At 35.5% G+C, this 16307-nt stretch overlaps 3 protein-coding genes across 3 annotated transcripts in view; all 3 read left to right on the top strand.

The window, feature by feature from the left end:
* Positions 1-16307, top strand: part of LOC127881120 (exosome component 10-like) — a 164127-nt gene that overhangs the window by 12530 nt on the left and 135290 nt on the right. The window lies entirely within an intron of this gene.
* LOC127881122 (uncharacterized) overlaps positions 1-16307 on the top strand; it is a 73717-nt gene that overhangs the window by 41960 nt on the left and 15450 nt on the right. The gene's annotated exons all lie outside the window — the stretch shown is intronic.
* LOC127881129 (uncharacterized) lies at positions 3341-5246 on the top strand. Its single transcript, XM_052428825.1, has 3 exons — positions 3341-3556; positions 4354-4421; positions 5122-5246. Exons 1-3 carry the CDS (start codon positions 3379-3381, stop codon positions 5179-5181), a joined length of 306 nt encoding a protein of 101 aa, XP_052284785.1. The 5' UTR covers positions 3341-3378; the 3' UTR covers positions 5182-5246.

The following is a 16307-nucleotide window of genomic DNA, read 5'->3' as shown; positions in this document are numbered from 1 at the left end:
AGTTCTCTATCAGTAATTAGTGTTTTTCCCAGGCCATTTTAGCGTGGCGAAAAGCCAAGCCGCCCTCCCGGATCGCCACGCTGCCCTTTTCAAAGGCAAATTTCGCCACGCGCCCCTTTTTCAAAGGCAAATTTTGCCACGCGCCCTTATCGATAACATCTTTATTGCCTTACGATCTAACTTGGTCCGCAAAAATCAGCTTCCTTGATTGTCTGTGACGCTCCGACTGTGCTTGATTTACTCGAGAGACGTCACGTCTAATCGACTATATTAATTGAGCAGATTTAATCTATAACAGTGCTCGATTTATAGGTTGGTCTAAATGACTGCTCCAAAGCTGTGAATTAGTCATGCGTGAATAACCCCGTGTCAGTATCAATCGATAATGCCGGAGGCTATGTTATACCAGGCGCACTTTAAGCTCTGCAATGTGTACTCCTATACGATAAAATCATTACTTCGGAGACTTTTGATGAAAAACTGGATGTTATTCTCATGGCAATTGTGCATCGCATGCATTATTCAGTTATATCAAAACATATATTTTTACGCATTATTATCCCCCGCCAGAGGCGGAGGGATATTGTTTTGGCGTTGTCCGTCCGTCCGTCCGGCCGGCTGTCCGTCCGTCCGTCCGGCACTTTTGTGTCCGGAGCCATATCTTGGAAGTTCTTTGGTGGATTTCATTTAAACTTGGTATGAGTATATATATGCATAAGAGGATGATGCACGCCAAATGGCATTGTACACCATCTGTTAAAAACAGACTTATGGCCCTTTGTATCTTGAATAAATGCTTTTTAGTGTCCGGAGCCATAACTTGGAAGTTCTTTGGCGGATTTCATTGAAACTTGGTATGAGTATATATATGCATAAGAGGATGATGCACGCCAAATGGCATTGTACACCATCTGTTAAAAACAGACTTATGGCCCTTTGTATCTTGAAAAAATGCTTTTTACTATAGGCACTTTTGTGTCCGGAGCCATATCTTGGAAGTGCTTTGAAGGATTTCATTTAAACTTGGTATGAGTATATAATGCATAAGAGGATGATGCACGCCAAATGGCATTGTACACCATCTGTTAAAAACAGACTTATGGCCCTTTGTATCTTGAAAAAATGCTTTTTACTATAGGCATTTTTGTGTCCGGAGCCATATCTTGGAAGCGCTTTGGCGGATTTCTTTGAAACTTGGTATGAATATATTCCCGCGCCAGAGGCGGAGGGATATTGTTTTGGCGTTGTCCGTCCGGCACTTTTGTGTCCGGACCTAAATAAATTGTGAAGGCTTAAGAACCTTCCTTTGTCTTAGTTTTGTGTTATTGTCCTCCGTCAGTCCATCTATCATTATGTTCATTCGTCCAATTTGCACCCATCCTCAAACAAAGCATATGTTGCGGGGGATACCTTGGGCCTTTCAGGCCCTCTTGTTACATTTAAAATCACAAACAAATTTATTCATTATCGTTTTCGTCTTTTATCAACATGGCGGACTATACAGAAGTAAATTGTGACTCGGCAAAAATGGCAAATAACGTCGTAAACAATCGAATTAACGATGGAGATTATACATTAAGCAGGAATTAATAAAATGTCTGTGATAATCAACGATGCATAAAAATGTTTTAGATAGCAACACTATTATTTATTTATTTGTAATCTACTCGGTGGATGTATGTCACAGAAACGAGTGTTTGCATATTGTTAGCGATCAATTTACTCGCAATGTTATTTTAAACATATGTGGAGATTATTGTTAGAAAATGGGATAAGACAAACATGGTTTCATTTATATGTTAGTGGATATGTGTATAATCACGTTCATATGCATATATTGCTTTATTATGTTTGTCGTGCTGTACAGTTTATTGAAACAGCATGAAACTTAAATGTACATAGCAAGGTAAATATATTAATATAAATCATAGTAAGTTAAATACATCTATTACCATTAAATGTGCTTTTTTATATGTTATTTTTTCCACAACTGCTTCTGATGCGATTACATGTTTCCCCGTAATTCAGGTATTCAGGGAACGTTTTTGCCCTTTTTTGCCTAAACTGCGCCCTAAAATGCCCTTTTCGAAAGTAATGCGCCATGCCCCTTTGCCCTCCTGGGAAAAAACTAGTAATGATCTAATCTGCAGTTCTGTATCAGTAATCTGCAGTTCTGTATCAGTAAGCTTCAGTTCTGTATCAGTAATGATCTAATCCGCAGTTACTTATCAGTAAGCTGCAGTTCTGTATCAGTAAGCTGCAGTTCTGTATCAGTAAGCAGCAGTTCTGTATCAGTAAGCTACAATTCTGTATCATTAGCTGTAGCTCTGTATCATTAATTGTTGTTCTTTATTAGTAAGCTTCAGTTCTGGTTTCAGCTCCTCCATCCAAGCGGTCACGTACAGACCTCCACCAGGTTACTAACAGCAAGCACATCAAGTTTAATGACGAAGGGGAAGCCATTGAGGTCTCTGAGGATGATAAGAAGGCATTACCTCAGGATATCGAGATTCCTTTGCGTTTCCAGGTAAACAGAAAATTGTTTGTTTCAAATCAGAACTATTTTTAACCAGGTTTCCGAAGGAAAAAAATGGTTATTAGATTGCCGAATGTCAGCGGGCAGGTGGGCGGGCTGGCGGGCGGGCGGGGGTAACAAGCTTGTCTTTCATTTTGAGATTTTAAAATCATTTGGCACATTTGTTCACCATCATTGGACGGTGTGTCGCACGATAGAATTACATCAATATCTCCAAGGTCAAGGTCGCCATGACTAAAAGTAAATTTATTTTGAAACAAAGGGGGTTAATTTTAAACAATCAGTTCAGTTTGACTTGTCTCCCTTAATCAGACTTTTTTTTCAAATTAAAAACCTGGTTTTGTGACAATTTTGTCCCATTTTATGGCCTTTGTCCGGTAAGGGTCTATTCTTTGTCTGGAACTATAACAGATGTTCAGTTGAACTTTTGTACTATTATCAGAGTTAATCCTTGTTAAATGTTTTAGTTTCCTCTCCTTTTAATATCTGTTTAAGTAACTTTTGCTTATATTCAGCAAAATTTCACACATCATGTATTATTGTCTCCTTTGTAGATGCCATCAAAGTCCAAGAAGAAGAAAAACAGGAATAGAGATATAGACATCATACAGAGTGTTCAGGAACATTTGTCAAACATTCGAAAATTACAAGAAGAAAGTGAGCTTGCTCTTGGAGAGAACCCAGAGGATGAAAAACCAGTGGTTGTAGAACAGTCTAAAAAACCTATTAAAACGTTTAAGCAATACCAGAGTGAACAGTTGAAGAAGTCTGAGAAATCAGGAACCAGTGGTTCACATTCAAAGTTAAAAAAGCCGGAGACTGGAAACGGGGATAAAGATAAAATGGAGCAACAGGAAAAGAATAAGAGCCAAAGTAAAAATGGAGGAAAGAAACAAGAGGAAGCTTTTACTTCTTCGGTTACTATTGAAATTGACAGTAGTAGTGGTAGTGATGTGGAGATTGTTAAGGAGGAGTTTAAACCATACGACTATACACAGGGTGCAAAGAGTCTTATAGAAGGTATGTTAGTCTTGCAGTTGAGGCTTGACTTTTCACCAAATAGGCCAATGAGTGATTATATTCAAAGCAATTTTATTTCTAAGCCTAATTAAACACAATCATTCACCGTGGTGTAATGGATATGGTGTCTGCTTAGTGATCAGGAGGTCAGGGGTTCAATCCCCACTGGGGGAATATTCTGAAGATCTTTCACAAAGGCACCAAGTATGGTTATAGGCCCAGGAAACTGACTCGAGAGCGTTTCAATAAGCCGGAGGATAGTTGCATTTGAGCCAAAAATAAATAGGTTTAAACTAAATTAAACACAAACATTGAAAATTAAGATAAGTGATTGTTTTTGCAGCATATCACTATTTAAATGTATGTGAGTAAATAACAAAGCAGCCCTACATGGTTAGACATTCTAGTAATCTATTACTTTGAACTACTTATTTCAGACTAGGTACCTGCATTTGCAAGTTTTGTATTCTGCAAAACTAAACAATGTGTAAAGATAGCACACTGTATGTGTAAATGGCGATAACTTAGATGACAATTTTTCATATGTATTTTACATTTGAATTCATATGCTAATGAACATGTCTTGTTTTAACATTTTGCCTATTATACACACTAGAGTAAGAAATGTGAAATTTAAAATGTAATGCTGTCAAAGATTGTGTTTAAAAATCCCTCTAGTTCTCAGGCTCTAGTAAGACATTTGAACAAAAAATAATATAATGCTTGTTCAGACTTCTCTCCCGTATTTGATAAATTTCTCTCCCCCATTTTACAGATATATCTTTCCTATTTTACAGATTCTGGCAAAAAGGCAAAGGGTGGTGACTACTATAACCCACACAGTAAAGACACAGGAAAGGGAAAGGTAAACAAAACATATATTTTGAGTTAAATAAACACATGTTTTGTCATTTATTTGTAACATGTAAATTGTGTTAAAATAGCATGAATTAAATAAACAAATAAGTTACTAAAATTACTGTCATTAACGTCGTGCCAAACTGTCACAGTTACGGTTAAGACACATACAATATGGAACTAGTTAAATCATTCCTATATTTGCTAGTGAAGATCTGTAGATGGTTACAAATAAACTTGCGAAACAAACAGAAGAGTTAACTTAAATATATTCATACATTTCAAAATATCCACATTCAAACATATGTAAAGTTTAGGTAAAATCAATTTGTGGATTGAGTATATTTCAGTTTTGTATTGAATATGTGTCATCATTTAACACACATGTCATCCCAGGTCTTTATACTTGGAATGTTCTCTTGTGTTGGGAAAAATATGTATGCACTCATCAATAAGATTTCTTTTATTTGAATGAATAGACAAATACACTACACTAAAGTTAAAAACTTTAAATGCAATACAGACTAAAAGCGCTGTTATGTTTCATCTATTTTCATTGGTATATTATATTTTTAAACATGAAACTGTTGTTATTTTCATAAGTTTTATATCATTATTTTTATATAATTTCCAATTTGAATGTATTATAGAATTTATGTTGTGTTTGGTACAATTGTTATTGAGTGTCTATAAACAAATTATTTCAGAGCATGAGAAACAAGGCTTTCAAGAAGGGACAAAAGAGTTTCACCTGGAAGAACAAATGATAAATATAAAGTGGATTGATTGTGTGTTAAACGTGGCGTTTTAAATAATAAAACATGGTACAATTGACCTTTCGACAGCGAGAGTGAAGCCACGCCCACCGATTTCAAGGGGGGTCACTCCGCCGAAGTCCGTCATAAAAATGGCTACGCGAATCGGCCGCATAAGTGAACCAAAAAGGCCTCATGGTATACCAGAAAGGCCATACAATAGTTTTTATTATCATTGAATAGTGGTGCTGAATATAATTATCATATCTATTAAATAGTCAAAACTTTTTTATTAGTCTACTTAAAAGCCGTTAAATTTATCATCAAAGTCGGCACAATTATCGCCAATTATCGCATACAGTATGAATTGTTCGTTAGTCACAATATTTTTCCTTGAGTAATAGATGTTTCAGTTTTTTAATTAAAAGCCGTTAATTTTTGCAACCGATGGCAACATCGCAAATGTGGCACAGGTAAGTAAATTTATTATAATAGAAGACGAAGAACGTTTTTATTGAAATCCGATATAACACATATCTACAATGCGTTTGGTCAAAATGACCCATGAGCATTGTTATAATCGTAAAACATAGTCAAAGTCGTCAAAAAAGTAACATACACAATATATTATTATATATTATTATTTCCTCGTAAACTATCTTCTGCAATATTTAAAATATAAGAAGTTGAAAGAATTTTCATGTACAAAAAAACTCGCTAATCAGACCGGGTTTTCAAAGGGTCATTCACAGTTTGCGGCATCTGTTTTGATAACGGATTAGTAGAAAGCCCACATATGGTGTAAAATGACACTTATTGGCCCCTATTGATAATTACTTGCGCATTTTAAAATAGTTTCTTAACTTACATTAAATTTGGAAGACTTAAACCGAAAGAAATAAAAAATGTTTTATTCTATGTGATATTATTAAAAATAATAACTGATTGTCTTTATTATTACGCATTTCATTAGCATTAAAAAAATCTAGCAAAGTTTATAATGTCTTATTTATTTGCCGACTGCATTAGAATGCCAAATTTATTTAACGTTGGCCACCTTTGAAAAATGGTTTTAAATGTTCCTTTCTAATTTGTCTATATAGAGGATAAACAAGTACAAAGTTATACTCTTTTTTATAACGTGTCCGTTGCAAAACTTACATTTTCTATTTTCGCGTAGTATCTTATTATAACGACTGTGTTTTGCTTTCGGGCGATCGCTTAATATGTTGAGATTAAGCTGTTCGTGTGGACGACCACAAAGACGAATCCAACGTTTGAATTTTTCAAGATTAGTACCCGGTTGAGGGAACGGAAAAAAAGTACTTCCATCTTTTAACCGTTCTGGATACCTTGTGTCTGAATAACAAGTGCCATAACAGCACCTTTCAACCATTTTCTTTGTTTAAAACACAGAATTACGTATAAGCTTATGTGTCGGACAACGGCGAGTTTGACGGACAAAATGGCGGATAGTAACGGGCCTAATCTATGCTGTAATCTGATTGGTTAATAAGCCTGTCAATCAATCGGCTGTCGAAAGGTCAATTGTCAAGCTTGTTATATATTGACTGGCCTGTTCTAAGTTCAAATTACGTTTGTCGGTCTTTGTTTGTCAGTCTTTAAGTATAACCTTTAAGCTGATTATGTTATAAGTTTTAGCTGGTAGAACAACAAACTTAATGCAATATCGTTCTATTTATTTAAATTATAAAAAAAACTAATGATAGTACCAAATGTTCACTAAATAGGTCTGTTTAAAGTTCTGGGTAACATTATATATTAAGCTTGTATTTATCTGTTGTTAAATGTTTGCACAGAATGTAAGTTCAATAATGATAGGCTTAAAATATTTCAGAGCTGGCAATTGAATTATAAATGGTTACGTTCTGTTGAAAAACTTGGCGACCGGGCACTTTAACTTTTGTTGCTAAAGGAAATCCTTGGGAACAATCTAGAAGTCGTTTTTTTTCAATTTGTCATGGAACTTACCCATAGCATTTGTTCTAATATCCCGGCTGAGTTCCGATCCATTAACAAAATTGTCTTCAGGGTGGGACAGTTTTCTCTATATGGCTGAAGTAAAACATTGTGCAGTCACGTTTTGTTCAATCTTCATTAAACTTGCTCAAAAGAGCATTTGAAATATGGTTCTGGTATCTTGATAGCATGGCAATCGGAGGGCGTGGCAGCTCCTTAGATCGCTATGATTAAATCTTCTTGAGACTCACAGTTTTTGTCCAATCCTTATGGACCTTGCTCAGAATATTTTTGCTTAGGATATATCTCGACCGATTTCGACAATGGTTGCGGTCCTTTGAAAAACATGGCCGCCATGGCGAAGGTGGGTGCTGGGAGTTTGCCTGTATGGCTATAATTATACGTTGTGAACAGGAAGTTGTTAAACATTCAAAAGCGATTGGTTCTAATTTTCTTTAATTGATCTGGCGTTTTATATCAAACTTGGTACAAACATTAAGTACAAACATTACACCAAAGTTTTATGATGATCAGATGTAAACTTTTGACGTCAATTGAGTGGACAATATAAATTAAACCATATTTTGACAATTTAAAGGCCGTAATTCAGAAGTGCTTCAAGCGATCTGGTTCGTTACCAAATTGGGTTGAGTTATTATTCCTACAAGACCTCAAAAATAATTGGAGAGAAGACTATGTAAATTAAAGCATTTTTAAGCATTCAAGGACCATACATAAGAATTTCTGCAAGCTATGTGTCTGAGTATTGAACTTGACTGAGATATTATGCCAATAAATATTATCACCAATTTGCTTGATGATCCAAATAAATATGTTTTGAGCGGACACAATTCTCCACTGCCCTCTGAAGGTGTTCCTATATTATGCAACACTTTATTACAAGTTAATTATTGAGTATTGTGATACACAAGGTTGGGAAGCCAAAAAAATAGTTTCAATAACAACTGACTTGTAGCTTCTTAAAGTAAATATGATCAACGTGTTCCTGAAATTCAGCATGGTTTATATACCGTGACGGCACTTCCATCAGTATATATATACCTTGCCGTTACTACATTACTGCCATATGTATACAATCGGTCGGGTAGTTCCAGTGTAGCGTGAGAATTGCAAGACCGTGAATTTCTTAAGATAAACCGAAAGTCTTGCATTTCTCACGTTACCCCCGAGAGAATTACAAACCCGCTGACCGTGAAAACATTAAGACCGATGTCCGATGGAAGTAGCACTTATTTAATTTGAATTTGTAGTAGTTTTGTTAATATTAAAAGTACAAAATGACTTTTTACATCAAGACTGCAAAAAACTACTGTTCTGATTGTCGTTATTTCCGGACATTTAATGGTGAAAATTATTACTGGTTAAAATGAAAACAGTCCCGAGGTAAAACGGCCTCACGGGTTAAAACAGTCACTGTTGAAAAATCAATGTGCTTACAACCGGACCCAAATTTTTATGAATATGTTTGAACTGAAGTGTTACCTCAAGTATACTTAAAACGTTTAAATATCACACATTCTGTGAACGCTTATATGTGGAAAATATGGTTAATTCTTAAGGTATTAAGTATCTGTAAGTGTTTAGATTGAATTATAATGTTTTGTTATCTTCGTAAATTAATTTTTTTTTAAACCTGCCAAATTTACTTAAGATATAGGAATCAAAAAGTGAATATTGTTTTATTGTGTAATACATTTACAGTTCTTTCATCATTCATCAAGTTATTAACCAAAATAATTGTGCTGGTGTTTGAAATATTATATATTTTTAATGGTTATTTCTAGCTTTTTCTCATGTTTTATATTCCCAAAATTTTGTTTCAAATTTTAATTGTGGTGATGTCCTGTACGTATTGTCTATATCTAGTAATACATTAATTATAATATATAATTACATTTGATTCATGTTAGACTCACTTTAATATTGACTGAAATCAAGTAATGATGTTGGTAACTTAGTAGCGGTGTATTATATTTTTCATGGCTTGCAAAAATATTTGCCTTTTAGATTTGGAAAACCAACTTACAGACTGGCATTACCAGCTGATAATAATTGCCCCCGAGAAGTGCAAAACCAAGTAATTGTCTGAAATAATGATATTGGTGGTGGTTGTGTCTTATATTTGGCTTAAAAAACTACTACTTATTGCATGTGAGAAATGCAAGAACAATCATTTGTCTAAAAAATAAAATTGGTTGTGGTTGTGTCTTACATTTGCCATAACCATCTTATACTTATTGCCAGTGAGAAGTGCAATACCAAATAATTTATCTTTGGCTTGACCAGCTGATAGGAATTGCCAGTGAGAAATGCAAAACCAATTATTTGTTGGACATATTGATGTTGGTGGTTCTGTCTTATATTTGGCTTGACTAGCTGATACAAATTGCCCCCGAGAAGTTCAAGACCAAGTAATTGTCTGAAATAAAGTTATGTTGGTTGTGGTTGTGACTTATATTTGGCTTGACCTGCTGATGCTTATTGCGGATCAGAAGTGCAAGACCAAGTTATTGCCTGAATTAAGGATGATGGTGGTTTTGTTTTAAATTGTGCTTGATCAACTGATACTTACTATCATTAGAAATGTGCCAGACCAAGTAATTGTCTGATAATGATGTTGGTGGTAGCCGTATCTTATATTTGGCTTGAACAGCGGATACGTATTACCTATGAGAAGTGCAAGACCAAGTAATTAATAAAATCATGATGTTGATTGAGGTTGTGTCTTATGTGAGGCTTGACCAGCTGATACGTAATGCCCATGAGAAGCGCTAAACCAGGTAATTGTCTAAAATCATGAAATTGGTTGTAGTTGTTTCTTATATTTGGCTTGACCAGCTGATAAGTATGGCCCATGAGCAGTGCAAGACCAAGTATTTGTTTGATGTAATCATGTTGGAGGTGTTGGTGTCTTATTTTTGGCTTGACCAGCTGATATGTTTTGCCCAAGAGAAGTGCAAGATCAAGTATTTGTGAGAAATAGTGATATTGGTGGTGGTTGTGTCTCATATTATTGGCTTGAACAGCTGTTACGTTTTGCCCATGAGAAGTGCAAGACCAAGTATTTGTTTGAAATAATGATGTTGGTGGTGATGGTGTCTTATCTTAGGCTTGACCAGCTGATATGTATGGCCTGTGAGAAGTGAAAAACCAAGTATTTGTTTGAAATAATGATGTTGGTGGCGGTGGTGTCTTATCTTTGGCTTGAACAGCGGATATGTATTGCCCGTGAGAAGTGCAAGACCAAGAATAATTTTGAAATAATGATGTTGGTAGTGGTGTTGTCTTATCTTTGGCTTGACCAGCTGATATGTATAAGACCAAGTATTTGTTAGAAATAATGATGTTGGTGGTGGTCGTGTCTTATATAATTGGCTTGAACAGCTGATACCTATTGCCCGTGAGAAGTGCAAGACCAAGTGTTAGTTTGTAATAATGATGTTGGTGGTGTCTTCTCTTTGTCTTGAACAGCTGATATGTATGGCCTGTGAGAAGTGCAAGACCAAGTATTAGTTTGCAATAATGATGTTGGTGGCGGTGGTGTCGTATCTTTGGCTTGACCAGCTGATATGTTTTGCTCGTGAGAAGTGCAAGACCAAGTTTTTGTTAGAAATAATGATGTTGGTGGCGGTGTTGTCTTCTCTTTGTCTTGAACAGCTGATATGTATAGCCTGTGAGAAGTGCAAAACCAAGTATTTGTTTGAAATAATGATGTTGGTGGCGGTGGTGTCTTTTATTTTATGCTTTCCGGTGGTTTATAGAGAAATATCAGTGAAATAAAAGTGATATTTCATTGTTTCAAACAGTAAAAAAATAACACTGAAAAATATCGATATTTTTCACTGTTTTACTGTGAAATGACGTAATTTTTTCGACGAAATGACGTCATAAATCCATCAAATATTATCCAGTTAAACTCTTTTACATTGTAAATAAACGGTGTAAAAAGCATAAAATAAAAAGAAAATTTGTTGGATTCGATGGAATATTGACTTTATTTCACTCGTGATCATAAAAGATAACATATTTTCACTCGTGGCTGCGCCACTCGTGAAAATATTATTTTATATGATCACTTGTGAAATAAAACCGATATTCCATCGAATCTTACAAATATCCTCTATATATTTGGCTTGAACAGTGGATATGTATTGCCTGTGAGAAGTGCAAGACCATGAATAATTTTGAAATAATGATGTTGGTAGTGGTGGTCTTTGGCTTGACCAGCTGATATTTATCGCCTGTGAGAAGTGCAAGACCAAGTATAAGTTTGAAATAATGATGTTGGTGGTGTCTTATCTTTGGCTTGACCAGCTGATATGTATTGCCCGTGAGAAGTTCAAGACCAAGTATTTGTAAGAAATAATGATGTTGGTGGTGGTCGTGTCTTATATAATTGGTTTGAACAGCTGATACCTATTGCCCTTGAGAAGTGCAAGACCAAGTATTTGTTAGAAATAATGATGTTGGTGGCGATGGTGTCTTTTATTTGGCTTGAACAGCGGATATGTATTGCCCGTGAGAAGTGCAAGACCAAGAATAATTTTGAAATAATGATGTTGGTAGTGGTGGTGTCTTATCTTTGGCTTGACTAGCTGATATTTATCGCCTGTGAGAAGTGCAAGACCAAGTATAAGTTTGAAATAATGATGTTGGTGGTGTCTTATCTTTGGCTTGACCAGCTGATATGTATTGCCCGTGAGAAGTTCAAGACCAAGTATTTGTTAGAAATAATGATGTTGGTGATGGTTGTGTCTTATATAATTGGCTTGAACAGCTGATACCTATTGCCTGTGAGAAGTGCAAGACCAAGTATTAGTTTGAAATAATGATGTTGGTGGCGGTGGTGTCTTTTATTTGGCTTGAACTGCTGATATGTATAAATATTTTTTTGGAAAACCTATTCAAATGTACATGAACAATAACAAGGCTTGATCAAGCATCCTTAGGATTAAAAAGCTATCACCTAATTGTTTAATTGCATCATGCATGTCACATTTTGTACATATGTGAAGTGCTGAAATACTATTGAAAAAATAAAAACACATTGAAAAATCAGGTTTTTTGTGTTTCTAATGATTATAATTTTACTTATGACAAAGGATGATTACTCATTAACGAATCTATTCTTTTGGTTTGAGTCATTAGGGTATACCGGTATACTTCTTTTTTTCTATTTTAGTCTGAGCCAACCTTTTGGAAAAACGACATTGCCACAATCTGTGAGCTCTTGTTTTTATGAAGGCATTTTGTATTTGAACTTGGAGAAGTCTGGAGAAAATTCTTAAGGAGTGTGTATCCACTTTTTATAAGCAATGAATATTAATAGCTACAATTAAAAAATACAATAATTGTCTCATTCACAAACTCAAATGAGAAAACATAAAGAAGTAACATGTGGACAATTAAACTTAAATGACTAAGATGCTTTTAGTTTAATTTGTGAAGGTTGATTTTCTATATGCTGCCTAAATTTTACACAGCACAACCAACTTTGTATTTGTGTACAGCAAGTATATAATTAAAACATGTTGGAAAACCAATAAATAACAACACTTAATTAAATGTTTCATTTTACCTGCCCAGGATAGCATTCAAATGTACACGTGTGATTTCATGTATGCTTACTAGTTTACAATCATTCTACTGGTGGGATTCACCAAAGCAATATTATTATTTTGATACATATGAACTACATGAGCTAATTTGACCATATTCTTTTGAATACCTGTAAAAAAAGCTTTATGCAAATTCTGCTTTGTTTTTATTGAACATTTATGTGGGAATTGATGTGCACACATTACCATTCTGAAATATAACTGATATTTATAACCTTTAATTTATGAAATAATGTATATAAATGAGAGTTTTAAACAGTTATAATCCTGTAATGACTAACTAACTACCACTTGCAGTAATAACATGACATTTTTCATTGGAAATTCCATTTATTTTTAGTTATGATTTGGGCATATGTATAATTATATCTTATTAAGTTAATAAAAATCATTTCGCAGTTGTATCCCTAAGATTAATTAACAGATATAAATTATGACAAGGTACACTTTCTGCAATGTATTCTACTAGTACCAAAAATTACCTGTCATGGGGCATCATAAATTCTTATCTGTTATTACCAACACCCCCTAGTGATATATGGTTTCTAAACCCCGTTTTGTTCTGCCATAAAGCACATTCAAGGGTGAGATATGGTTGTTATCAGATAAAATTTTGATCAGACACTGGTCATGTATGGGTTAATTTGAGCATCATTTTCTCCAAAAAAGGCTTTATTGAACATTTACAGATTTTTCAACAGATTTTAATGATATGATGCAATCTGAGATGAACAATATGGGTGCATAAGCTACATATATAAATTATTTCAATAATGAAAGTAAATTTAAAGTATAACTTCAGTTGTTTGTAATTTTGAGTTTGAAAAACAATTATACAAAAAATATGACCAGTTAATATGTATGGCCCGGGAGAAGTACAAGAAAAAGTATTTGTTAGAAATAATGATGTTAGTGGTGGTTGTGTCTTATATAATTGTCTTGAACAGCTGATATCTATTGCCCGTGAGTGCGTATTCGATTGAAATAATGATGTTGGTGGTGGTGGTGTCTTATCTTTGGATTGACCAGCTGATATGTATTGCCCGTGAGAAGTGCAAGACCAAGTATAAGTTTGAAATAATGATGTTGGTGTTCGTGTTGTCTTCTCTTTGTCTTGAACAGCTGATATGTATTGGCTGTGAGAAGTGCAAGACCAAGTATTTGTTAGAAATAATGATGTTAGTGGTGGTGGTGTCTTATCTTTGGCTTGAACAGCTGATACCTATTGCCCGTGAGAAGTGCAAGACTAAGTATTAGTTTGAAATAATGATGTTGGTGTTGGTGTTGTCTTCTCTTTGTCTTGAACAGCTGATACCTATTGCCCGTGAGAAGTGCAAGACCAAGTTTTAGTTTGAAATAATGATGTTGGTGGATGTGGTGTCTTATCTTTGGCTTGACCAACTGATATGTATGGCCTGTGAAAAGTGCAAAACCAAGTATTTGTTTGAAATAATGATGTTGGTGGTGGTGGTGTCTTATGTTTGGCTTGACCGGCTGATATGTATTGCCTGTGAGAAGTGCAAGACCAAGTATTTGTTTGAAATAATGATGTTGGTGGCGGTGGTGTCTTATCTTTGGCTTGACCAGCTGATATGTATTGCCCGTGAGAAGTGCAAGTCCTAGTATAAGTTTGAAATAATGATGTTGGTGTTGGTGTTGTCTTCTCTTCGTCTTGAACAGCTGATATGCATAGCCCGTGAGAAGTGCAAGACCAAGTATTAGTTTGAAATAATGATATTGGTGGTGGTTGTGTCTTATCTTTGGCTTCTCCAGCTGATATGTATTGCCTGTGAGAAGTGCAAGACCAAGTATAAGTTTGAAATTAAGGATGTTGGTGTTGGTGTTGTCCTTCTTTGTATTAAACAGCTGATATGTATGGCCCGTAAGAAGTGCAAGACCAAGTATTTGATAGAAATAATGATGTTGGTGGTGGTGGTATCTTATCTTTGGCTTGAACAGCTGATACCTATTGCCCGTGAGAAGTGCAAGACAAAGTATTAGTTTGCAATAATGATGTAGGTGGCGATGGTGTCTTATCTTTGGCTTGACCAGCTGATATGCATGGCCTGTGAGAAGTGCAAAACCAAGTATTTGTTTGAAATAATGATGTTGGTGGTGGTGGTGTCTTATCTTTGGCTTGACCAGCTGATATGTATTGCTCGTGAGAAGTGCAAGACCAAGTATTTGTTTGAAATAATGATGTTGGTGGCGGTGGTGTCTTATCTTTGTCTTGACCAGCTGATATTTATTGCCCGTGAGAAGAGCTAGACCAAGTATTAGTTTGAAATAATGATGTTGGTGTTGTCTTCTCTATGTCTTGAACAGCTGATATGTATTGCCCGTGAGAAGTGCAAGACCAAGTATTAGTTTGAAATAATGATGGTGGTGGTGGTGTCTTATCTTTGGCTTGACCAGCTGATATGTATTGCCCGTGAGAAGTGCAAGACCAAGTATAAGATGAAATAATGATGTTGGGTGTTGGTGTTGTCTTCTCTTTGTCTTGAACAGCTGATATGTATTGCCTGTGAGAAGTGAAAGACAAAGTATTTGTTAGAAATAATGATGTTGGTGTTGGTGGTGTCTTATCTTTGGCTTGAACAGCTGATACCTATTTTCCGTGAGAAGTACAAGACTAAGTATTAGTTTGAAATAATGATGTTTGTGTTGGTGTTGTCTTCTCTTTGTCTTTAACAGCTGATACATATTGCCCCTGAGAAGTGCAAGACCAAGTTTTAGTTTGAAATAATGATGTTGGTGGCGGCGGTGTCTTATCTTTGGCTTGACAAGCTGATATGTATGGCCTGTGAGAAGTGCAAAACCAAGTATTTGTTTAAAATAATGATGTTGGTGGTGGTGGTGTCTTATCTTTGGCTTGACCAGCTGACATGTATTGCCCGTGAGAAGTGCAAGACCAAGTATTTGTTTGAAATAATTATGTTGGTGGTGGTGGTGTCTTATCTTTGGCTTGACCAGCTGATATGTATTGCCTGTGAGAAGTGCAGAACAAAGTATAAGTTTGAAATAATGATGTTGGTGTTGGTGTTGTCTTCAATTTGTCTTGAACAGCTGATACCTATTGCCCGTGAGAAGTGCAAGACCAAGTATTTGTTAGAAATAATGATGTTGGTGGTGGTTGTGTCTTACCTATGGCTTGACCAGCTGATACCTATTGCCCATGAGAACTGCAAGACCAAGTATTTGTTTGAAATAATGATGTTGGTGGTGGTGGTGTCTTATCTTTGGCTTGACCAGCTGATATTTATTGCCCGTGAGAATTGCAAGACCAAGTATTAGTTTGAAATAATGATGTTGGTGGTGGATTGTGTCTATTATCTTTGGCTTGACCAGCTGATATGTATTGCCCATGAGAAGTTTTCACTTAAGAGGTCGCCGTGTTGACAGGAGTTGTAGTTTTCACTTGGGAGGTAGCCGTGTTGACAGGAGGTGTAGTTTTCACTTGAGAGGTAGCCGTGTTGACAGGGGGTGTAGTTTTCAATTGAGAGGTAGCCGTGTTGACAG

This window comes from Dreissena polymorpha, chromosome 5, assembly GCF_020536995.1.
Source record: "Dreissena polymorpha isolate Duluth1 chromosome 5, UMN_Dpol_1.0, whole genome shotgun sequence".
Lineage (NCBI taxonomy): Eukaryota > Metazoa > Mollusca > Bivalvia > Myida > Dreissenidae > Dreissena > Dreissena polymorpha.
The sequence above is the reverse complement of the archived record's forward strand: the minus strand, read 5'-3'. Positions and strand labels throughout refer to the sequence as shown.